The sequence below is a fragment of the Anastrepha obliqua genome, chromosome 1 (genome assembly GCF_027943255.1).
Source record: "Anastrepha obliqua isolate idAnaObli1 chromosome 1, idAnaObli1_1.0, whole genome shotgun sequence".
NCBI lineage: Eukaryota > Metazoa > Arthropoda > Insecta > Diptera > Tephritidae > Anastrepha > Anastrepha obliqua.
In genome coordinates, this window is record NC_072892.1 from 143,520,694 (window position 1) to 143,547,287 (window position 26,594).

At 38.9% G+C, this 26,594-nt stretch overlaps 1 protein-coding gene across 1 annotated transcript; it reads left to right on the forward strand.

Annotated features, from left to right (window-relative positions):
* Positions 1-7,308: 7,308 nt before the first annotated feature.
* LOC129237598 (uncharacterized) lies at positions 7,309-12,199 on the forward strand. Its single transcript, XM_054872435.1, has 3 exons — positions 7,309-7,400; positions 11,424-11,534; positions 11,645-12,199. Exons 1-3 carry the CDS (start codon positions 7,309-7,311, stop codon positions 11,991-11,993), a joined length of 552 nt encoding a protein of 183 aa, XP_054728410.1. The 3' UTR covers positions 11,994-12,199.
* The last annotated feature ends 14,395 nt before the right edge of the window (positions 12,200-26,594 follow it).

The window sequence follows — 26,594 nt, forward strand, 5'->3', positions numbered from 1 at the left end:
TCGTCGAACAAAACTAACACTCTACAAGACTCTCATCATGCCCGTCCTAACGCATGGCGCAGAAGCTTGGACGATGACAACATCCGATGAAGCGACGCTTGGAGTGTTCGAGAGAAAGATTCTGCGTAAGATTTTTGGACCTTTGTACGTTGGCAACGGCGAATATCGTAGACGATGGAACGATGAGCTGTATGAGCTTTACGACGACATAGACATAGCGCAGCGAATAAAGATCCAGCTTCGTTGGCTGGGTCATGTCGTCCGAATGGATACAAACGCTCCGGCTTTGAAAGTATTCGATGCGTTGAAAGATCAGTTGGCTCAGAAGGACTTGGCTTCACTTGGTGTGTCCAATTGGCGCTGGTTAGCACGAGAAAGAAACGACTGACGCGCTTTGTTAATCTCGGTCAAAATCGCGTAAGCGGTTATCGCGCCAATTAAGAAGAAGAAGACAGTATGTGTTGTGAGGGATGCCCATTTTGGCGGCTTGGTCTCCGATAGACCAGAAGCCAGTTATGACTGCCGTAGTCTCCAGGCGTCCCGTCGTTTCATGTTTAACAATATTGACGATTGTTTGATGTTGTAGGTGGGCCATAACATTCTGCTGATTTTGCATTTCGTCTGGTCTCTCCATCCACAATCTGCCATTGGAAGGTATTTTAGGGAAATTGTATTCTTGACTGCACCTAATGGTGTGAATACCGATACTGCAAGAACGTTATTCTTGGCAGATACCCTTTTTGCCAGTTCATCCGCTTTTTCATTACCTTCGATGCTCCTATGTTACGGCGACCGCCGTAGCCGAATGCGTTGGTGCATGATTATCATTCGGAATTCACAGAGAGAACATATGTAGGTTCGAATCTCCGTGAAACAACAAAATTACGAAAAAGTTTTTTCTAAAAGCGGTCGCACCTCGGCAGGCAATGGCAAACCTCCGTGTGTATTTCTGCCATGAAAAAGCTCCTCATAAAAATATTTGCCGTTCGGAGGCTGTAGAACCCTCCATTTGTGGAACAACATCAAGACGCACACCACAAATGTGAGGAGGAGCTCGGCCAAACACCCAAAAAGGGTGTACGGGCCAATTATATATATAAAAAGCTTATACATATATAAAAAGGCTTAAGTATTTTGTGATGGCGCAACTGTTTGGTTGCCTTCGTTACAACTTTGAAAAAAACTTTGTAGTTGATTTTTATTTGTGATGTATGCGTTCCTGAACTAAATATAATTTAAAAAATATATATTGCTTTCAAATTTTTATTAAAAAATATTCCATTTTTAATATCAGTTTATCTTAAATTTTCAATAATTTTATATCATGGCTTGCCTTAATGATTTCAGTTATGAAATTACTGAATTTTCCCTTTGGTGAATGAATTTTATCTCTAAATGAGTCTCGGGATTCCGGGATTACCCTAAAAATATCCAGTAATACACCGTTAATATTGGCATTCCTACGACGTATGTATGTGTGTGTGTATGTGTGTGTGTATGTATGCTCTGATGCTACTTCGCTTCGCATCGAGTAGCCATCAGCAAGCGAATACTTGTTTGTCTGTTTGCCTCTGTGGCTGCTGCTGCTGTTGTCCTTAGTGCTACTGTGGTCAGTTGCTAGTCGGCGATAAGCGCTGATTTATTATTGACAACAACAATAAGTTGCAAATTTATTTTATGTAAGTAATTATTTGCTTGAATTTGGTTTGGTGCAGCAGCACCTTTACATATTCATAATTTATCAGTTGGTTTTGTTTTTATTTTATTTCCAAGCAAATGCATTCGTCGCTTGCAATGCACACGATTTGAGATTCAAGCATAGCTTTGGGCGCGTCAAAGTCTTTAATTTGCTAATAAATTGGCGTAGAGCTAAACGCACACAAGAGCCCGAGTTAAATTGTCAGCTGAAGGCAACGATTTCCGTGACGGACAATTTGCGATTTATGCGCGAATCAATTTAAAATTGCATACATTTGTTTGCCAATTTGTAGTTTGCATGAGGTACTTTTGCATTATTTGCTTTTACTATTTATAAATGTTTGACAAACTGAATTGCTTTCAGCAGGAAATTAACCAGAAATGCAGCATCAATGCGAAAGGAACAAAGAGTTATTTCGTTCCTAAGTTTGTTAAAAAACAAGCACAGAAATTTAATTTTGTTTTTGGAAAATCTTGCAGAAGAACAATCGTAGAAATAATAAAATAACGGCAAATAAAATCGCCGTTGGCTAAATCAAAAAAAAAAAGGGAGTACAACAATCGCCAAGCTCTCGAAATCAAAGGAAACTAGTAAGGAAGGCTATTTTTGGTGTGGAAGTGAATCAAACGAAACGCAAGGAAATCCGATCTCAGTCCGATCATCCGATCTCGATAATTATGTGAACTCTAAATGTTGAGTGGAGTAATACGAGTACCAAAGCTGAGCGAGACTTATTAAGTCGTCACGCGTTTACTCAAAAGTGGGCGTAGCTCGTCCCGTTTTTCAAAATGTATATACCAGGTATATACCTATGAAATTAGACGTTCAGCTATAGATGTCGCTAGGCGTATTTTTAAACCTTCCCAAATGTCTTGTTTTTTGTCTGTCATCTGTCAACAATATTCATTCCGAAGTGGTGATTTTAGCGTGGAAAACGAGGACCGTAGCCGGCCACCGAAAAAGTTAGAGGACGCCGAATTGCAAGCATTGTTGGTTGAAGATGATGGTCAAACACAAGAAATGATGGCAGAGCAGTTGGGAGTGACCCAATAAATCATTTCCAAACATTTGAAAGACATGGGCATGATTTTAAAAGTCGGAAGATGGGTGCCACATGAACTGACAATGTGACAATACACCGCCACAACGAACAAGAGCGACCCGGGAATTGGTGAAGGCGTACGATTGGGAACCGCTGGTGCATGCGGCTTACACACCAGACTTGGCGCCTTCCGATTATCATTTGTTTGCATCGATGGACCACGCATTTTCTGAGCAGCGCTTCAATTCTCACGAAGATGCAAAAAAATGACTCGATGATTGGTTTGCGGCCAAAGACGGCCAATTTTTGTGGCGCTGCACAAATTGCCTGAGAGATCGGAAAAGTGTGTCGTTAGCGATGGCTATAATTTTGAAGAATAAATTTGTAACTATTCTTTGTTAATAAACGTTTGAAATTGAAAACAAAAGTTCAAAAGTTGATCAAAAGGTACCAGGAATATTTAATTTATCCGAACCGCGCACGTGGCAACCGGTCCATATTTTTTTCTTATGTTCGCATGGCTGTAAGACACACATCTGTCACTTTTTAGCACCATCGGATCATTAGAGTCTACCTGGCGTTTGTTTACATCAGTCAACTTTTTTTCAATTTGTCGTATTTTACCATGGATAATTCTGTTGAACAAAGAGTTTGTTTGAAATTTTGTGTTGCGACTGAAATTTCGTATTGCGATGCACTGAAAATGTTGCAAAAAGAATTTGGCGAATCTGCTCTATCAAGAACAAGAGCATACGAGTGGTATAGGGACTTTAAAAGTGGTCGTACGGTGGTGGAAGATTTGAGTGACGTCGAGCAGTCGTCATGTAAGTAAAAAACACTCGATATAATTGACGCTTACACCCTACCCTTTTTGCGTATTTGGCTGATCTTTCCCTCCTTTCTGTGTTGTGCCTCTTGATATTACCCATAAATTGAATTTGTGAAAAATTTTGCTTACGTCCGACTTATTTTCTTGGGTTCATTATTTGTATCAAATTTGAGTAAGTTTGCTTCATTTATAACGGAGATACCATGTCTTTTGAAAATTACCGTTATATTATTATTACATTCAACCGTTAATGAAAAAATTATAATAACTTTGTGCGCAAGTGCGCGGGTATAAAAACGTAAGCATTGTTAAGAGACAAAAGGATTCCAACAAGAAAACGGAATGCACAAATCGAGGAAACGCCAAAGGCAAAAATGCATAGCAGGAAAAACTCTTTGCTTTTTGCTATTAATTCTTTCAGTGGGGATTGACAGTAAAGCAAACAAGGAAATGAGAAGTTTAGTGAGCTGTATAAATATTTCTTAGACAGTTATTTTTGTTTACTTCAACGGATATTTATGCATTTCTTAAGCCACTTGTAAATATTTGACAGGTAGAAATAGAGTGGTTTTGGAGTTGAAAAGAAGAAAATAATACTTCCTGATGAATAGTTACTTCTTTGCCAAATCATGATTTTTTATGTGCCAACTGATTGCCTTTATCAGTTATATATAGTTTATCGACTATTATCATTAATTGATCATCAAAATATTAAGAAAAAGAATTAACATCCATTTAGCTAATATATTTTTCGAAGCAGTCTGTGGCCCATTCTCGAATAAAGTCAAACTTGTTTTTCGAAAGTATAATAATCAAATGTCCTTCTACGAATTTGGCAGGGAAAACATAATTCCGCAGTTTCTTCTAGTTGTGCTCTCGACCGAAGTCAGTCAATAGGTCATAACTCAAATTTTTACTAGAACTCCTCTCAAAGCCTTTCGCGTGCCGCATCTATCTCTGCTTCATTCAGATATCAAAAGTATTGCTCATGATACACTATTTGTTGACTTGCCTGAATTTGTCTTAAATTACGAACGTATCCTGTTGTGTGGTGATTTTAATGTTAACCTTTTAAAAAATGAGCCTAGTAGTAGTAAACTATTCGACCAGTTGGCAACAGCAGGACTTTGTGTTGTTAACGGAATTCCACCAACGAGATTTGCAAATAACTCCCAACCTAGTCTTCTTGATTATTTTATAACATGTGACTTGTCACATATTTTTAAATTCGACCAAGTTGACTTTATCTCTGACCATGACTTAATATTTTGTACTTTAGATATTGTGATGAATCACAAAGATTTAGGTGTCACCTACGAGTATCGTGATTTTAAATCGTTGAATGTTAATTCTCTGTATTCATTACTTAGTACTGTTGATAATAAACTTGATTTCCTTAGCCGTAACTTATCCTCGTAATTTAACATGCATGTTCCGCTTCGTTCTGTAAATGTTTTAAATACAGGGTTTAATTGAAAAGTAATGAGCCTTCCCACGCGGAGCGTCTGCTAAGCAATCAACCGAATCGGCTGGTGGGGGAAAATGATCGTTGGACCTTCCCCTTCCACTAGAAACCGGTATCAGTTCACTGGCAACAGCGGTGCAGTCAACATCGATCCGCGCGTAAAAGCTGTTTTAAAAGTGTGTTAGGATTTTGCAGTGGCGAAAATGCAGCGAGCGTTGGAGCAACGTTACTCGATCAAATTTTGCGTAAAGCTAAACAAAACGAGTACCGAAACCATTGGGCTACTCATGGAGGCTTACGGGGACCAATCTCTGTCCAGTGCGGAGTGGCACACGAGCCAGTCACCACGGCCAAGGAAGGCCCGCATGTGGAAATCCAAGGTCAAAACCCTGCTGATCATCTTTTTCTACTCTCAAGGCATCGGACACAAGAAGTTTGTACCTCCAGGAAGCACTGCAAACGCGGCATTTTACAAAGAAGTGCTTCTTCGGCTGAAAAACCGCGTCGCCCGGGTTCGGCCCGACCTCGTCAACAATTGGACTCTTCATCACGACACCGCCTTCCTCTGCACCTCTGCATTGGCCAAGATGGAGGTTCCGGTGCTTCCCCACCCTCCCTACAGCCCAGACCTGTCCCCTCCGGACTTCTTCTTGTTCCCGCGCCTGAAAAGAAAGCTGAAGGGGGAGACTGTGACAGCCGAATTGAACGCGATTCCGGTGGATGAGTTTAAAAAAATGTTTCCTGCAGTGGAAGGACCGCTACCAGCGGTGTATTGACGCTCAAGGGTCCTATTTTGAAGAATATTAGTTGTATAAGCCAAAAGGTTTAATAAAACTGTTTAAAAAAAATAAGGCTCATTACTTTTCAATCAAACCCTGTAGTTCATGTACTTGGTACAACTCGAAAGTTCGAGCTGCCATTAGAAAGCGCAACAAGTATTATGCTAAGTGGAGAAAAAACTTGACGGATACTTCTTAGCGCCGGTACAAGGAAATCCGCAATGAACAGTTACTCAAAACTTGATTCGTCACTTCCAACAAGAGAACTGTGGCGCAACCTTAAAAAAAGTTAAAATTCATGGCAAGGAAAGTCCCGAATGTTAGATTGATCTTGATTAACTTAATGACTACTTTATTAGTGTTGGTAAGAAAGCAAATTGTGCTGCTATTTGAAAACATTCCTCATCTTGTGCTACTCTGCAACAACAGCTTAAATTTATGACAGCTAGTGAGGTAGATGTCCTGAAAGCTCTATTCAAAATAAAGTCTAATGCTGTAGGCGAAGATGGCATATCGCTAAAATTCGTCCGTATAGGCATCCAATTTATAATGGGACCCATATAATATACCATTGCTTGACTAGTTCATGTTTCCCAGCAGTATGAGAAAAGACTATAGTTTTCCCAGTCGCAAAAAAGGCAAATGCTATTTATGCTGGTGATTACAGACCTATCAGCAAACCGCCCACATTTTCCAAAGTTTCCAAAAACTTGACGGCCACGCAAATTTCATCATTTGTACAGGACAATCGTCTACTTTCTCCACTACAATCTGGTTTGAAAGAAAAGTCACAGTTGCGTGACAGCAATGGTTAAAATACTGGACGATATTAGAATTAGTTTTGACAACGGTGACTTGATTTTTCTAAAGCATTTGAAACAGTGGATCACAAATTGCTATGTTTGACGCTTAAACACTATTTCGGCTTCAAAGGCAGTGCGGTGAAGCTCATGGCCAGCTACCTTGGTGGCAGAACGCAGAAGGCTAAGACTAGAAAACTAACATCTCAGCCTAGATATGTACGCACTGGTGTTCCCCAAGGGTCTATCCTTGGTTCACTTCTATTTAGTCTTTTTGTCACTGATGTTTTTACCGTTTGTCAGTATGTGAGTTTCCATGCGTATGCTGATGATATATGTAAAATTGTAGTTGTCCAGTCGTATTGGTCTCGTTGAAGATTTATGTTTCAAAATAAACAGTCATTTGTCTGCTATTTCTGTTTGGGCTAATGAAAACTCTTTATGTTTGAACGCGTCAAAGTCATATGTCTTACCTATCCCATATGTCTATATGTAATAGTGTGGTGTATGTTGACATTATCCCTAAATTGTGGATAGGTACTAGTTCCCTTACCTTTATGGATAAGGTAAAAAAATTTAGGGTTTGTTCTTAAAACAAATCTTACCTGTGCTGATTATATAAATAGGGTTGTGCGGAATATTTATGCTACATTGCGTAAGCTGAGAGTCTCTGCGACAATCACGCCAGCTAATTATGCCTCTCATTACCTACTCTGAGGTGATATACAGCAAACTTGATTCCACATCTTGCCATAAACTTAATGTGGCATTTAATAACGCCACGCGGTATGTATAGCATATGGGATTGGTAGATACGATCATATATCTGTCTGGCGATTAAGGTTACTGGGCTGTGGCCTTAACAGAAATGCTAGAAATTGCATATTGGGTAGTCGAAAAAGTCTTTTCGTATTTTGTCAATAGATGTCGTTAGAGTCATCTATCTCCAGTCCTACCAATCACATTGTGTCATATCATATGGTGTTAGAAAGGCGACATTTTAAGCTTCATTTAACTAAAAAAAAATTAAATTCGCAGAAGTTGAAGCTATAGCTGTTCAAAAATGAGTGAAAATAATGAAGGAATTCGCTATATTTTGAAATTTTTGTATAAAAAGGGAAGAATGCCACGCAAGCCACCAATGAAATTTGTGAAAATGTCGTGAAGCATAACAATGGTTCGCTCTCTTCCGTTCTGGAAATTTCGATGTGAAAGATGCACTTCGCTCCGGTCGACCTATCGTTGAAAAAGTCGATGAAATTATGGAAAAGATTGACCAGGACCGTCACATAAGCTGCCATGACATCGCCAAGGCACTAAACATTCATCACCAAACGGTTTCGAACCATTTAAAAAAGGCTGGTTACAAAAAGAAGCTCAATGTTTGGGTACCACATGAATTGTCTGTGAAAAATTTAATGGGCCGAAATAACATCTGCGATTCTTTGCTGAAATGAAATGAAATCGAAACATTTCAGAAGCGAATGGTAACAGGAGAGGAAAAGTGGATCAAGTACGACAATGCGAAAAAGATCATGGTGCAAGGGTGGTGAAGCTCAACAAATGGTCGCAAAGCCAGGATTGATGCCTCGAAAGGTTATGCTGTGTGTTTGGTGGGATTGGAAAGGAATCATCCACTATGAGCTGCTCCAACCTACTCGAACGATTGATTCTACATTTTACTGTTAACAACTGATGAGATTGAAGCAAGCAATCGAAAAAAACCGGCCAGAACTGATCAGCAGTAAGGGCGTCATCTTCCATCAGGACAACGCTAGGTCACACACATCTTTGATAACTCGGAGAGCTTGGCTGGGAAGTTTTGATGCATCCACCATATAGCCCTGACCTTGCACCATCGGACTACCATTTGTTTCGGTCAATGCAGAACTCCCTTAATGGAGTAAAGTTGGCTTCAATAGGAGCTTGTGAAAATTACTTCTCGCAGTTTTTCCCCGAGAAACCACAAAAGTTTTACACTGATGGAATAATGTCTATAGAAGAAAAATGGCAAAAGGTGGGCGACCAAAATGGCACATATTTGGTTTAATAAAGTTCATTATGAATATAAAAAAATGAGTTCAAGTTTGATTACAAATACGAAAAGACTTTTTTGATTACCCAATATTTATGTGCAAACTTACATTACTCAAGTCACCTCCCTATCTGACAGAGAAGTTGATACCTGTAAGGTCTCGCAGACACAACAAATTCATCGTTCCAACATTTAATTACCTAGCATCATCTAGATTATTTTTCATTAACTCTGTGGAGCTCATTACCCGACACTGTGAAAGCTGGACTTAACAGATTTAACAACAGGACACAAGTCTATAATTACTTTAAAAGTGCTTGACTGCATTGAATTAGGGCATTAAATTTCTCTCTACATTCTCTAATTACTACTTTTGTTTTTTCTTTTCTAAATCGTTCTATTCTTTTCCTACTACTTCTTTTTTCTTATTATTATCGTAAGTTAAATATATTGGATTGATTTGTTAATGAACTGGTGTAAAATTTAGATTAAGAAACTTGTATGTTAAAAATATTCCAGTTGTATATAATACTGTTGAAGTACTATTAAGAGACCTTAGTCTTACTATGTACTATTTATATAAATAAATAAATAAAATATATACACTGTTGAAAAGCGGGTCTCAGAAAAGTTAGGCAATCTCAGTTCATTAGCATATACCTCTTCATTGGGACTACATTTTCCACGCTAACACATTTTCCACGTTTATCCCGCCTAACACAGAGTGAATAATTCTTTGTTTGCACCATATCCGCGTTCTCCTGGAAAGATAGTGTACTCATTTATTAAAATTTTAAATTTAAAAAAATATGTATCGGAGTAAAAAAAAAAAAAAATTTGGACCAAAATATATATAAAGGGTGTTGTTTTTAGCTGCTTAAGAACTATCAGCTGAGAATGGCAAATTGTGTTGACATTTCTGTTCAGTAAGGTTTGGCAAGTCATCGTTTAACGTTAGAGCGATGCTTCCAAGCTTTAGAAACTTATTTTGAAAAACTAACAATTAATATAAATCTGTTCGCGGGGCGTTGAAGAAAACACCGTAAAGTCGAATCGTTGACATCTGCAGTTTGCTGGCTTTTGTCCTTCGACTACGTGAACAATTTTGTGTAAGGAACTTGGCTTGAAATTGAAATTTGAAAAGGTCGATCCAAGGACCACCAGGAGATTTGGTGGCTCCTAAAGCACGCAGGCTAAAAAGCCCATTGGAAAGGGGGGGTAGATAGTCAAGGAGGGAAGGAGAAAAGAATAAGAGAAAGAGATAGGAAAGAAGAGAGACACAGATAGAGATAGTTAGTCCTGTGATAATTTTCCAGATTCTTTGATAAATCTGTAAATATCCTCCAGTTTTAGAGAACGAGTATTACTCATTCTCATGACATCGGAACCCAAAACTCGTAGCCGTACCGTAGCAAAGGCAGCACACTCACAGAGAAAGTGCTCAGTGCTATCCGCCTCCTCCAAGCACGACAGGCTCATCGGGTCCTCAATGATTTCAAGGGTGGTCATATGCTGACCTCATTGAGTGTGTTTTGTAATAATACCGACCAACAACCGAACGTCTTTTCTTCCAAGTTGTAGTAGAAAGTTTGTTCGGAATTGTCACAAAACACTTTGCAGTTCTGCAGCGTTCTACACCGGACCATCGCTCTTTATGTAAATTGCATACATAATTGCTGATCCATTTCATGATTCCTGCTGAACTGATTTCGATTATTAGTTCTGGCCCTTGTGGGGGAACCGCTGATCCACGTTTGGCCAATTCATCGGCGATTTCGTTTCCTTGAACCCCGGAGTTCCCTGGAACCCATATAAGTACAAGCCTGTTCTGTCTTGTGACAGAATTAAGCTTCTTCTTACATTCTTGAACAATCTTTGAGGGTTGCGTCGCGTTCTCCAGTGCCCTCAGTGCAGCCTGACTATCTGTTTCCCGCTCCATCTCCTCTCGATCATCCATTCGGCTACTTTCAGGATGGCAAAAACTTCCGTATGAAAAACAGTTGCCATTTCCCCCACAGCATAGTGATTCTTGTTACTATCGTTTAAGTATCATTGACCCTATTTCATTCTTGAACCCATTGGTAAAGAAAATATCCGTCAAACCTCCCTGCATGCATTCTGGATTGCTCCATTGCTCATGCATCTGACATCGTCTTTAGGTGCCAAAAACAGTGGACACTGCTCAGATAGCAACTTAAAGATTTCTCTGTGTCCCGAAGTTCCATCTTCGTGCCAAAAACCATAGTATTTATGGAGTCTACACATTGCTTTTATTGCTTCCTGTTGTATCTTAAGAAACGACCCTCTTATTTTAATACAAAATTGCATGAACATTTTCGTGAACTTTTTTAAAAAATTTATAAATTTGCAGTTGATACTAGAAGGTGAGGTTTTTTATGTAAATCGATAGAACAGATTCTCATTTTTCATTTATGTATTATAGAAAGGCCGCTCGAAACCGAGCCAATTTACTTATTGTTTTAGGGTAAATCGCCAGCGCAATATTTTTTTGTGTCATTTCGATTATCGCATATCTCTTGAGCCACTTATGTAAGGAAAACAATTTGTTCTTCGAATTGCTGAGAAAATGCTATTACACTAATAAGATTTTAGTGAAAAAAATATCTTCCATGTATACGTCATTGAATTGCATGAAAAATTGAACCTCTTTTCACTATACATGTTTTTGTTTTTTTACTAAAATTTCACTCAAAGACAAGCAATCACAAAAAAAAAAAAAAATTATGTTTACTTAGTTCGACATTTCTCTTTAGCACTGCATTGAAATTCAATTGTCGAAAAACAGATTTTTTGTCTCCAAAATATTACTTTATATGGCGCAGCAGTCAATCAACAACACCCGTCAGCTACACCATCGATAGAAAGTAATCCGTTTTATTAAAATCTTTTAAATCTTCGATTTATATGCATTAAGAATTTAAGAGTCTTTAAAAAGTTAAATCACATTTTCAAAAATACATTTTATTTTTACCAGCCATTTACAGCGAAATATTAACAGCAACTTAACATCGGCGCATATCTCTCGGCCTCCAGTGAAATCGTTAATATTTCTTTGTTGCATATTTATCGGAGTTAACGTAAATGGATGCAGAAACGACTCAATTCATTGTCGACGCTTGATTTATATTGATGAACGTGCAATGAGTGCCGCAGTGGCAATAAAAGAAAACAAATCAACTACAAGAAACACCTATAAATATGTACAACAAAAACTTAACAACAAAACCGTAAAAACTACACTGATGCAAGAATATTGGAAAAGAAAAACAGTGCGGAGAGGAACGCAAGCGAACGCAACTGAAGGGAAGGTGGCTGTGAAGTAATCAATATTGCATGCACTTGCACACAAATGTACGCTGATTTATATATATAGATTTCATACTTTAGTACAATGAAGGGCTTGCAGTAAATGGGATACGCGTGTCCCAACTAGACCGTAACTAGTCGATTTTGGGCTGGAATACATGCATACTGAATCATACACAAATATTTTCAACTTTTCACGTTTATGTGGTTTATGATGACAGTAATAAAGGGTGATCATCGGGTTTTAAATAGAAATAAAACAACAACATTTCAAATTGATTGGGCTATCTTTATAATTTTTGTGTTGAACCATTCATGGCATGTACTTTTTAATGTTGGCCGCTACTGCACCAAAGCTTGCACCTCTGTCTTCACAGACGGTTCCAAGATGGAATCGGGAGTCGGAGCAAAGGTTTTCTCTAAATCGGCCAATTTATCTATCTAGGTACTTTAAAGTGCAGAATACCTCTAGTGGTTTTCAAGTATAAGATCTTGCAAGCATGCAAAATGCTTAGGGAACGCGAGAGCGAGGGAGATATTAAGATTTTATAAGGTTCTGACGACGCCATGCGGCAGAACGAAATTAGTAAACTCATGTAAAGAAGAGATCAAATCTCTTGGGTGTGCAGGTTACATTTCTCTGATCTGGGTTGCAGGACATAGGAACCTAGAGGGAAATGAAATTGATGATGAGCTTGCCAAGAAGGACACTGAATTGGCCTCAAAGACGTCCTACCCGGTCATCGGCATCTCCTTGACAGTTGTTAAAGGGGAACTGCACCAATTATTTCTCAGGAAAGCGCAGAAAAGATGGAGCTCCATTTCTTCAAGTGCTATTTCGAAAACCCTTTGGCCTCAATATGTTATACGAAGGACTTAGAAAGTTCTTTGGACTCCTCGCCATTCAATTTCCAAACTCGTAGCTGCGTTTACCGGTCATTGGACGTGGCACACACGCGGAAAAGCTAGCGTTACCATTTAACTCCCATTGCAGAAGCTGTGGGGACCTTTCAGAGAAGGAGACTGTAGAGCATTTCTCTGTAAATATCCGGGTTTGGCAGCTAGACGACTAAGGTCACTGCGAGCTCCTTTCTTCGACAGCCTGGGGCCGTGCGCTAACTTAAATACTATCAATTCTCTCCATTACATCAACAGATATCTGCCTGTTGGAGGTCTTATAATGGTATCAAAACGGCGCTTAAGTGCTACTTGAGGAGTGCCAGGTGCACTTCAACCATTTTACCTACCTACCTAAGTCTCTCCACCTACTCTGTCGTCTAGTTTTGAGCCATCTGTATAGATATTTATATCATTTTCTCTAACAATAAGTCCGCTATCCCGTTCCTCTTTGGAAGGAAATGCGGTGATGAAGGATTTATTTCAGTTCATATCCGTCTTGTAGAAATCCGTTGTACCAGGAATGCAGGGGATTTTTGTTTTTTTTTTAATTGAAGAGTGTCTTTTCTGGTTCGTTCTGAGTATACCGGCTTCTCTTAATCTGAGAGCTGCCTTGTCAGTTGTTTGCTTGTCGGATTGCTCTACTGGTAATAGGTTAAGCATAATATTTAGTGCCTCTGGTCCTAAGGGCCTCCAGATGCAAAGACTGGGCATTCTTTGTACATGTACCATGTAATATACATATATCTTACTTAAGGCTGGCCACCATACTAGTATACCGCATGTTGGGATTGGTCTTACAATCGCTGTAAAGCCAATATATATACCATAGATGGGGAGAGAACCCAACTTAGTCCTATTAGCTGTTTACAAGAGTAGAGTGCTATTGTCGCTCTTTTTACTCTATTTTCGACATTTGACTTCCATATCAGTTTTCTTTCTAGTATTTGACCTGGGGCTTCATCAAATGACAGTGCCGTACCACCTAGAGTCGGAGGAGGTTTTTTTGGAATTCTATGTTTCCTGGTAAATAAGATGAGTTCAGTTTTATTAGGGTTGACGATTAGCCCATTTGCTTTTGACCAGTTTTAGGAAGCCTAGGGCTTCTACTAAATCCCTTTTAGTCCCTCGATGATTTTCCAATACGATATCCTGTGTGTTTTCTGTTTCAGGACGTCCTTGACATGGATCTTCTGCTTGGCTTGTACGACACCGTTTCAATTCAGCAACCCATCTTTTTACAGTACTAATTGATGGCGAGAAGTCCTTCCACACGCTCAACATTCATCCTAAATTTTCTTTGTCTTTAAACCTATAAAATTTCAATAACTGCAAGATACTTGATTTTTTCCTTTGTAGAAAATACTGTGACACGACATAGTGCAAAGTTTTTACTATTTATTTGTTTTCATTTAATTATTTATATTTTTATTTTTATTTTTAAAAAAATCTTCTTCATACTACAACATATTTCATATAACTTAAATTTTCCACCTTTACGTAAAATTTTTAAAATTCAAAAAATTTAAAATTCAAAAAATGTTCACCGATATTTCAAACTTTTTAGTCGACACGAAATTCTGACAAGTCAGCTTTCTATTGAATTTTGGGGTAATTTTGTGCCAGTTTAGAGTACTTATAATTTTGACTTAATTTTTGATATTCTTTGTTTGTTGTTACCGGATGGTTTGAAAAGGAACACGTAGGGTAAGGATAAGCTCCAGTGGTATCACAATGGACCTGCGAAAGGTCTAAGTGTGTCTTTACGACAACCACCCAACCTACCTACCTACCTACCTTGTTTATTGTTTTGTGCTTTCCTCTATGTAGAGGCTGCTCGAAATTTTATTTATATGTGTAAAATGCACAGGACCGCGTGCAAAACAAATACCAAAGACCAACACGAGCTACTTCGAATTTCCACTTTGTTAGTGGAGCTAAGAAAATGCATCCTCGAACTTTTTTTAAATATTCTAATTTACTAGTTTGACCTTTCGATGGAAATGCCGTAAATTTTTTAAAATTTTGTACAAATTTTGATACTTTAAATTATATTGCTTTTGTCGTAGGTAAGTAGGTCAAATGGTTCAAGTACTACTCTGCACCACTGAAGCGCCACTAAAGCATCGTTTGAATACCATTTTGAGACCTCCAACCGGCAGATATCTACAGCCAGCCAGAGCTGTTGATATAATGGAGAAGGTAGATGGGATTTGAGTTGGCGCACTAACCCAGGCTGTAGAAGATTGAAGTAGTTTTTGTTGTAGTATGAGCTACGTTTTTGTAAAAGACTTTAGTGAAAAATAAATAAATAGTTAAAACTTTGTGAAAACAGCTGTACATCTACCATCGTCAGATCTCTAAGAGGGCAATACAGCGACGTGCGGAAAGCTATAGGGAGTCCTTTGGTGTATACCTTGGAAGCCTCTAGAATGCTGAAGTGGAAAAAAAGCGATGGACCTACTTCTTCTGTTATTGCTCCACGCTTTGTAAAAGGCGGCCTTCGACTTTTATATCTTACCTAAATCCATTGGTAAATACCGAAATTTGATTGACTGTTGAATTTCAATAGGAACGTTGGCTAGTTCTGCGAGGAGTACATTAACAAATTTGAGCTGTGCTTGAAAATCGGCTTCCATTTGTGGGCTCCAGCGGCAGCTGCAACAATTTATCAATCAACTAGAACTGCTATGATGGCATGATTCGAAGTAGCATCCCTCTGCTTGTGTAGCTCATGCGGCTGAAAGGTAGGGTAAATGGGGTACCTGTGACTATGGGGCAGCATTGACTGTAACATTTTCGGTGTCAAAATGATTCAAAAACTTCACAAATACAGAAGTGTACGCAGCCTAATATAAGAACATGTGGTTATATGTAGTTTAGCAGTTCTCCTTAAATGCTCAGCGGAGCAACACGTGTTTCAGTGATTTTCGATTGGGTGATGTAATTTTTATGTAGCGCTACGTAAGCATTTTTTGAAGTAAAAGCAATTGTTTTCTAAAGGCTAAAGTTATTAACTGGTGCTTTGGGATTTCAATTTTGAGAAAAAATCGGTAAGTAACCATAAGTTTTTAAGAATAAAATAATCAAAACAATGAATGGGGATAAAGTCATTTGGGGCACATTTGACTTTTGAGTGTGGGGTACTTTTGACGAATGTGAAATGTGCCCCATGTTATAATTATCTTAATATGTTTGGTAACTGAAAGTAATTTGGCTTAATTATATATGCATTTTGTACAGTAATGGTACGAACTATAAGAAAAAGTCATCTGGAAAAGAAATAAATGAAGAAAATATTAAAAAAGCCATGAATGATGTAAAAAAATAGAGTTTAGACACAAACTTCGGCAGCAAAAATATACGGCATCAAAAGAACGACATTAATAATGCGGATGAAATGGCAAGGTCCACTTAAACTTACGATGGGCTCTAGTAATAGTCATTCGGACGATGAATTATTGTACAACATTTAATATTCATCGCATCAACTCTTCACAAAGAAACTCGAAGAGCAGCTTGCTGACTACATATATAATTTAGATGAAACTGGAGTAACTACGGTCTTGGAACCTCCTATGGTAAATATTTCAGCTCATCTGCGACAAGACACATAGTATGATACCTACCTAGAAAATTTATTATATATCGGTTTCCTGTTTTTTTAAATAGATTCTTGCTTGAAAAGGTCAGAGAACAGTGTCTCAAGCCTCCTCAGCAGAGCGTGGAAGCCTAGTAACCATGGTTGGAATTTTATGTGCCAGTGGAAACCATTTGCCCACGGTGTATGTGCTTCCTCGTATACGATTCAACGAAAGATTCACAAATGGATTCTTCCCAGGTTCATTGGCTCTGAACTCAAAATCTGGCTGGATGATTTCAGAGCTAAATATTTATCGAAGTAGTGAAGCATATAAAATGCAGCACTAATTGTTCAAAAGATAAGCCCATTCTCGTTTTACTAGATAAGCATTCATCTCATTGTAGTCTCGAAAGCATTAACTTTTGCAGAGATAATGGAATTGTGATGCTATCTTTTACACCTCATACTTCGCACCGTTTACAGCCCTTAGATGTGTCCATATTCGGACCATTTAAACAACTTTGCCGAAAGAGCTTCAACGATTTTACTGCTTCAAACATCGGAAAACAAATAGCTATTTATGACGTGGCAAAATTAACGAATCATCCTTTCCAAAGGACATTCTCGTCAGAAAATATATTGAAAAGGTTTAAAAGTATAGGTATTTATCTCTTTAACTCACACATTTTTAGTGATGATATGTTTACGTTGGAAGACTTGCCGGAAGAAGAATCTCGCCCAGTTATTAATGTCAGCGAAAACGTAGAAAACAGACAAAATATAATAAACGTGCAAGAAAGCCCACAAAGCGATTCGGCCCAAAACTGAACTCCTGAAATGGTTCGCCCAATCAAACGTTTGTGTGCCTCTAAAAAAACGGCCAGAAGTTCAACATCCCGTATCATTTCAGATGAGAAAGAGAAGATGATGAAACCTAACAAAGAAAAAAAAATATTCATAACGTAAAGCGAACTATTGTGTTTTCATCAAAAAAAGCGAACGCTTTTAAAGAAAAAATCCATAAAATATGACGTAATTGAGTCTTATACGACTGAAGAAAATGAAGATAACGTTTCCTGCTGTGAATCCATTAATTCCATTGGATCTATTTCCCACGACGAAGGAAATCATGACATCTTAGATAACGACGTATCTAAATGGAAATTAACCAACGAAGATATATTAGAGATAGGAGATTTTGTTCTGGTTTAATTTGCTCCTAAAAATCAAAAGCCATTGCACTATATTGGTGCAACAACGGAAAAGTTCAGTAATAGGGCTTTTAACGTAAGCTATTTACGGAGATTTGCAGCATTTAACTGCATGTTTGTAAGACCAAACGTAGAAGACATCGCACTAGTTTCAAGAAGTGAAATTGAACTAATCCAGCTGGCACATCTCGATGCCGGACGAAGTATTTATATGATGTTAACTTTGGAGACTGCAATATTAAATAATCAAATACTTTTTAATTACCTTTGTTCTCTCTTACAAACTTTTGAAACTTTATTGACGTAAAATGGTTACAAATTTAATATTCAAAGTATTGTCCATCGCTTACTACTACTTTTTCCCATCTTTCTGGCAATTCACGGATTCCCTTTGTGAAAAATTCGGTCGGTTTTGCCGCAATCCACGAATCGATCCATTTTTTGACTTCATCGTAATTACGGAAGTGCTGGTCAGCCAGGCCATGTTGCATCGATCGGAAGAGATAGTAATCGGATGGCGCAAGGTCTGGACTATACGGCGGGTGGGGTAGGACATCCCATTTGAGCGTTTCTAAGTATGTTTTGACCACTTGTGCAACATGTGGCCGAGCATTGTCATGTTGCAAAATAACTTTGTCGTGTCTATCGGCGTATTGCGGCCGTTTTTCTCGCAGTGCTCGGCTCAAACGCATCAATTGTCGTCGGTAGACATCCCCCGTAATCGTTTCATTCGGTTTCAGTAGCTCATAATACACAACACCCAGCTGGTCCCACCAGATACACAGCATAACCTTCAGGCCATGCGCCGACGTCGATGTTGAAGCATGGCCAGGGTATCCATACGTTGCCCGACGTTTTGGATTGTCGTAATGGACCCACTTTTCATCGCCAGTCACAATTCGATGCAAAAAACCCTTTCTTTTGTGCCGTTGAAGCAGTTGTTCGCATGCCATAAAACGGCGTTCAACGTCTCTTGGCTTCAATTCATACGGCACCCAATGGCCTACTTTTCGGATCATTCCCATGGCTTTTAAACGTTTGGAAATGGTTGATTGATCAACTCCCAAAGTTTTTGCAACCTCTTCTTGCGTTTGAGCCGGATCTTGATCGAGCAATTCCTCCAATTCGGTATCCATGAACTTTGGCGGCGCACCCTCGCGTTCTTCGTCTTCCAAGCCAAAATCACCACTTTTAAAGCGTGCAAACCACTTCTGGCACGTTCGCTCAGCTAGAGCATGCTCACCATAAACTTCCACCAAGATACGATGACTTTCGGCTGCTTTTTTCTTCATATTAAAATAATGAAGAAGAATTCCCCGCAAAAACACATTATTTGGCACGAAATTCGACATTTTCAAGTGTGGTAAAAATATTGTTGTTTACGCTTCAAATAAAAAACTTATACTGACGTTTGTGCCTTACGACAGTAGCTCTCCAATGAATGTTTGGAAATGTGGATCGATGGAATAATAATCAAGTTACGCCATCTGTTGTAAAACCGCATGAACTTATTCATAGTCCTATTACTATAGTATTATTTTGATGTAGCTTCGATGGAAAAAGACCTTGTGTTTATGTTTCGTTGAAATAAATATATTTATTTCGTTTTTTGAAATAACGTCTTGCTTTTTACGTTATTGTAAGTATAAAATAAAGTAAAAAACACGATGGTCAAATGTGCTCATTTAAAAGTCAAAGGTACCCCTCCGGCGGGCACATTTGACAAATAGGCTATTTTTTAAAAAGAGGCCGAATAAGGTAATTACACTGTTTTTTGTAACTACTTGGCCAGTTAAATATTAAGATTCATTTCTAATAGTTACGATCAATTTTTAAAATCTACGCTTTTCTCGAAAAATATGCGTGAAATATGGCTTAGCAAAAAAGGTGTCACAGGTGCCCCACTTTCCCCAACATATATTGAATAATTCCTTCATATGGAGAAGAGTAATGCTGTGTTCTATTTTTGCTTTGTTATTTTACAGTTTGCACGAGTTTTACGAAGCTCACGAAACGCTCGCGGATGAAGATTTTTCTTAAAAGCCACAATCTTTGTTTTTCCTGCAAGGACATAACATTTTCTTTGTATATGTAGATACGAACTTACAGAAATATTTATGTGTTAATGTCGCCTTCTCCTTTTACGTTGCAATTGTTTGCACTTTACTGCATTCGGCATTTCTGGTTGCCATCAGCAAAGAAAAATTATTGCATACTTTACGGAAATTAACCACAATTCATGCACTCCTTTTTCAGCCCAGCCTCGTGGTGGATGCACACACATACATACATACATACATACATACACATGTACCTGGAATGCGAGAGTGTATTATAAAAGCTGTATATGTATGCATGCATGTATGTATGTATGCATGTATGTATGTATGCATGTATGTGTGTACTTGTGTGTGTACATGCGCTTATGCTTTGATGAACACCAGAAATTTTGTGCGCAATAAAAATGTTGCATACATTAAGGCGCTGACTTTATAATAAACACTTTATTAAATGCTATGAGTGCATAAATTTATTTCTGGTGATTTATTTAACCAGAAAAATATTTTCACAATGAAACAGAGTAGATTTTCAACCCGTACAAACTGGTTTGTGATTTTATGCCTTTTTTTTATTTAATTATGAATAATACGAAGAGTTGCGTCCTTTTTTTGCGCTTTGCTAATTTCAATGTACACGCAAAAATTTTAAAATCACATAATTTTTAATTTTTCTAGAAACCATTTGCAGCCATTAACTCAATTATATTTCTTCTACTTTATTCTACAATAATTTTTTCCCTTAAACCCGCATAAACTAAAACAACTTTGTTTTTGCATTGAGTCAAAATATTTCTGCTCGTCCCGCTGTGTACATTTTTTGGTAAAATTCTTTATTGCCTATTATAGTAGGAACAACCAGCACTCACACATACACAAGCAACCATATTTTTGGTTGCGCCTGGTTGGTGGCAAGAAAATTAACCTGTTACACGTGCAGGCAGTGGGGAGGCGGGCAGAGGCCTATTAGTAAATCGTGGCAGAAAGCTGGTAAATTAGAGCTGGTAAATAGAAACAATTTCCGATTTCCCAGAGAAAGCAAGATATTTAAAGGCAAAAACTTTTGCGTCTATTATTTCAGCAGTTCAGGCTAAGAGAGAATTTATAAAAGAAATATTAACAAAAAAAAATTTTTAAAATATAAGCGCAAATTTTCATCGCTGCGAAATTGTTTTTCCTTCGTTGAAGCAAACCGTTACTATTGCATAAAGTTTACTTTGACTTTTATTTTATGTTGCCACCGGGACCGGCTTTAATGAACATACATACATATTTACGCACGGTCGCAGTTATATTCGTGTTCATTTCGCTCCTGCCGACTGTTGTGCTGCGCTCTTTTCCTACCACCTCTGCTTCTTGCCTGTGCCACTACTACGAAGTTTCTTCACTCAACAAAATTTGTGCTGTTAAAAAATTTGTTAGCTTTTAGCTGCTTTTATTGCCTTTTTTGGGTTTTCTAAGCCAGCTACGCGCTTGCTACATATTATTGTTGTATTTGCTGTGGGACCGTTTAGCCAATTTTTCATCAACCCCACGGGGTTAGTGGAGAAGAAGATCAACAAACAAGGTAGCCAAAAGAGGAGAAGCGCACAAAGTTAGCACGGCAGTGGTGGCAACAAGTGGCACAAGTAGCTGTGTTTAACCTTAGAATACCAATATGGATATTTGCCTCTGAGGAACAAAATATTCGCTTTCGTCGAAGTGTTTCACGGACCATTTTAAGAAAGTTTAGACAGAACTAGAAAAGAAATTTGTAAACTACACACATAGCAGACTAGAAAACTTTCAGATCGGGGACCTCTTAGAATCAATCCCTCCATTAAAGTAGATCCATTTTATAAATTTTTCCGAGCGACTTGTAACCATAAAATCTTCCATGAGAACTCGTACAAATATCATGTTATGCTATGATCAAAAAAGAAATGTACAAATTGTAATAAAATCTTTGTATTTATAAGTATGCATCCCCACATCACCGCCGTCTGGCACAATGAAAAGCTGTCTCCGTCTGGAACAAAAGGCATCATCGTGAATCTGATCAAAAAAGGCGACATCTGACGAGAAATAACCCTGCTTCTTAATGAAAATCCCTTCTAGACTGGTATGGCTTAAAGCAGATCCATCATCTAAATCTAAAATGAAAACCGGTGTAGAATCAGGGTTATATTGCAAAGAGCTTCTTGTCAGTGAATCTTTTAAACTACCTGATCACTTTACCACCAGCGCAGACGGAGGCCAAGGCTGCCCTTTGTCGCCCTTTCTCTTCGCCATAATCCTAGACGACGTTATGAGTGAATTGACTCTGCATAAAAGACGCATCGTATGGAGTTTCACCAGACATCTTGAGTATCCTCACTTCGCCGATAACATCTGCCCTCACAAACTCACTGACATGCAAGCGAAAGCGGACAGACTAGTCACGTTGGACCTGAAGAAAGCTTTCGATACAGTTAGCCATTCCACGCTACTAGATGATATTTATCAATCGACACTCCCGCCAAGGCTTAAGAGGTGGTCCGCAAACTACCTGAGCGGTCGTCTCTCGTCAGTGATTTTTCGAGACCAAATATCAAAGCAGAGGAAAATTAAGTAGGGTGTACCGCAGGATGGTGTCCTTTCACCCTTGCTCTTCTACATCTCGAAGCTCCCCCAATTATCAGGGGGAGTCTCCCTGGTTTCATACGCTGACGACTGCACGATAATGGCGTCGGGCAATGACATCGATGGTCTGTGCTCCAATGTGAACAGCTACCTAACCGACCTTCCTCGCTTTTTCACTGCGAGGAATCTCCAACTTTCCCCCGCTAAATCCACGGCGACCCTCTTTACCACCTGGACAAAGGAGGTCAAACTGTCCCTCAAGGTAAAAGACGACGACACACAAACTCCGACGGTTCACAATCCCAAAATTTTGGGTGAGACCTTTGAAAGTTTGCTCTCCTTCTCAGCGCACACAACCGTAATGGCCACTAAGGTTCAAAATCGCAACAAGGTCCTCAAATAGCTTGCTGGCAGCACTTGGGGCAAAGACAAGGAAATGTTGCTATCGATATTTGAGGCAATTGGTCGGCCGGTTCTAAACTATGCTGCGCCTGTCTGGTCGCGTGGAACTAGTGACACGCAGCGGCTAAAGCCATGTCAAAATACTGCCATTCGGACAGCGACCGGTTGCCTCCTGATGCCCCCTATTCAACACCTTCACAATGAGGCACAAATGCTCCCTGTAATGGATCACAATAAACTGCTCAGCAAGCAGTTCTTGCGGGGATGTTACCGTAGGTTTCACCCTTGCAGACACCTATTTGAGCCAGAGCCGCCTCCTAGGCATGTCAGGACACACCTTTTAAACTATGCCGACGAGATCCAGGACAAAACTTACAGAAATCTACTGGACCAGACAGTATTTAGACAGTCAATAAACGGCATTCACCGGAAGACCGTCACCACCTTCTTAAGCTCCCGTCCTGTGGTTGCCGTAATCTGAGGCCAACCACCACCTATTGCAGATGAAGAGCTCCAGCTTCCCCGTGAGGCTCGCGTAACGCTGGCACAACTGTATCAGGTTAAACTCCTACTTATCCAGAATTGACTCCGACATACCAAACATATGTCCGGCATGTAAAAATACCCCGCACGACACTAACCACCCTTTCACATGCCCTCTAAAACCTACTCATCTAACACCCCTCTCCTCTCTGGACCCAACCCGTCGAAACAGCATGTTTCCTGAGCCTACCTTTAGATGAGCCAGACGAAGACGACTAGACCGCTGTCGGACCTGAGGTCATCATCGCTAAGAATAATGCGATGAGAGTCAACCACAATAAAGCAAGACCGGGTGGAATTCGTCGAAAGCTTCTGCTACCTCGGCTGCATTATCCCAACAGACGGCGGAGTAGACGAAGATGTCAACTGCAGGCTTAACAAAGCAAAGTTGTACGGAAGTGGGTCGGCGCAAAAACAACAGTGCAGAGTCTTGTCGAGGCCCTATGCTCTCGAGCGGAGTGCACAAAAATATACAAAAAAAAGTGTGAAATGAGTATTCCATTAATTTTGCGACCAGAACTGCTGAGGATGACGTGGACATAGCGCAGCGAGTAAAGATCTAGGGCTACGTTGGCTGGGTCATGTCGTCCGAATGGATATTAATACTCCGGCTTTGAAAGTATTAGATGCAATACCAGTTGGTGGTAGCAGAGGAAGAGGAGGAAAGGTGGAGAAGGACTTGGTGTATCCAACTGGCGTCGGTTAAACTCGGCCAAAATCGCGTAAGCGGTTGAGGCGTGAGCTGGTGCGTTGTTATGATGGAAAATGACAATTTTTTGAAAACCACTCGACTTCCTCCATTCAAACGAATGCCCGAAAATACAAATAAATATGCCGATCTGGCTGAAACCATCTCTCTGACTTTTCATGCACTTTTCAAAAAAGTCTTCTACTGGAAGTTAAGCCATCTGCAGACTAAAAAAAAACAAATTATGGGCTATCTTTGTTCATTTGAATTGAATTATTGAATTTTTGCCCATTTTTTTTACACTGATTGTGTGTTCTTTTCATTGTGTGTAAAGTGGTCTGGTCCAATTTTTGTTTAGAAAATACCCAATTAATATTTATTCTGGAGTGGCATCATTGGCTAGAAATGCACATTTGGACAGCGCTCTTACGAGAAAAAGGTTCGCATCTTGTCATCTGTGGTGTAAACAACAACTGATTGCAAGAGCGTAATAGCCTAGACAGACGGTGGCGTAAATTGGGATTAATGGCTTAATTCGGAATTATCTCAGGAATTAAGGGCAACTAATGTGGATTAACTACTAGACTTTATTCTCATCATTTAAGCGCATCAGGGAAGTTTTCGGTGCTGCCGAAAAACTATAGCTGATATTTATTGTGAGTGAAAAACTATCAAAATTGTGAAGAGAAAAACATGAAAGACTAGATGCAGTGCCCCAGTTTGCACTAACTCGTTCGAAATTACATTAATTGTTTTAATATTTCGGATCAGTTTGAGAAATTGAAACTAAGACCTTTTTTAAAATAAATAATTATTTTTTAGAAACAAGGCAGCTAATAACAGCATTTGTTGCCAGAGGTGCATCTTTTACTGACAAAACTATCCAATAAATAAATCAGCTATTCACTAATCCATCTAACAACTGTCTAAGCAAGACGACTAAATTTTAATCAGAATCAATTGCTTCGGTAATCCCGATTAATACCCACCGCCGCCTGTCTAGGTTATAAGAATGCATGTGCATGCAGAATTCTGCTGGCAACACCGCTGTGACGTTACAACAAAGGCTATTCTCACGATTTTGCTTGGAATGGCAAACCCTTGTATTTATTTTATCATGCTTAGAACACTTCTACCTGTTGATGTGCGCTGCTTAGAGAGTATGTACACACGCACTCAGAGAGCACTCGGCGCGTTATGACTTGCCGATCACTGACCTGCAGTCGGCGTTCCCTGTTAACAACAAGATTGCAACGACAATACGTAGCCGCTAAGATGATAGGCGTTCCATTCTCCATCATTTCTTGTTGTTATTTCTCTTACTTTTATTTTGCGTGTTTTTGTCTACTACTACTGTTTTGAATTGCTTTGAATCTTCATGTTTGGACATGTTCATTTCTTCTCAAATTTGGTTTGCTCAGTTATCACCTTGATAACTAAAACAACCCAAATACATACATAAGTATGTGCTTATGTAGATGACATCGCTATTCCCTCAAGAAATAGGAATGACTTAAAAGAAATTTTCTTAAAAATTAACAAAATTGCGAACGATATTGGCCTTTTTGTGAACGAGGGCAAAACCAAATATCTGTTGAAATCGAGGCAGCCTGCACAGATACCAAATTTCCATGTGGGAGCCTATACTTTTGAGGCAGTGCAGCATTTTAAGTACCTAGGAGTTATGTACGCATGTAGCGGTGATTCAACTTCTGCCGTCAGGGATCGCATCAACGCCGCCAACAAAGCGTATTACGCCCACCTTAACTTGTTCAAGTCCCGACTTTTGTTTAAAGCTTGACAGGAAAGCTAATGGGCGTGAAGGCCAAAGGCAGACCGAGGAACCGTTGGATAGACGCAGTGGAAGACGATCTTAAGAAGCTGGGAATACGTAACTACGAAGTAACAGCTCAAGAGAAACCGCTTTGGAGGTTGGTGAAAAAATTTCAAGATAGTGGTTCCTTCGAGAATAGAAAAGGAACTGACAGACCAATAACTAAACGTTGTGTTGAGAACATTGCTTCTGCAGCGCAAAATGCTACTGAACAACCTTGAGCACCGATATCTTGACGCTCTCAACAATTAAGGGGGAGCCTGGTTTATGAGGTCTAAAAATTGCATCTCTTTGCAATTTTTTTTTTAAGGAAAAAATTAATTTATTACTGCAAATTTTTTTCTATCTTTTGATGAACATTTAAAAAGTATAAAAAATTTTTGTACTGGTTAAAATAAGTTGAGAAAAATGTTTAACATAGAAATTAGTAGAGTGCTGTAACGCTGGAGTTTCCAATTGGCGTACAAGATACAGCTCGTAATTATTATCTAAAGCAAAAAATTCAAAAGGATTTCTAATTATCATGATTTTTTATTCTAGATGAACTAAGAAAACGGAGAGAAATTCCAAAATTTCAACTTTTTTGAGGTTTTAAATAAAGAAAAAAATGCCTTTCTATAAAAAAAAAAATTCACTTCTTGAAAAATTTTTTTTATCTATTTTGTTAGTTGAAATAGAAGAAAGTTTAATACTGAAGGGAGCAAGCTATGACTCATTTCAAAAGGTTCATTAGTTTTTTTCATTCATGTACGCCAATTCAAAGAAATCATAAAAATGAAAAGTCGAGAAAAGAAGATAAAGT

Excerpts from the sequence above, each read along its gene's own strand:
- LOC129237598 (XM_054872435.1), top strand. The coding sequence starts at position 7,309 with ATGCCTCTCATTACCTACTCTGAGGTGATATACAGCAAACTTGATTCC. Across the intron at positions 7,401-11,423 it reads GCATTTAATAACGCCACGCG|CACTGCATTGAAATTCAATT; the intron begins GTATGTATAGCA and ends ATTTCTCTTTAG. Across the intron at positions 11,535-11,644 it reads AGCTACACCATCGATAGAAA|CCATTTACAGCGAAATATTA; the intron begins GTAATCCGTTTT and ends TATTTTTACCAG.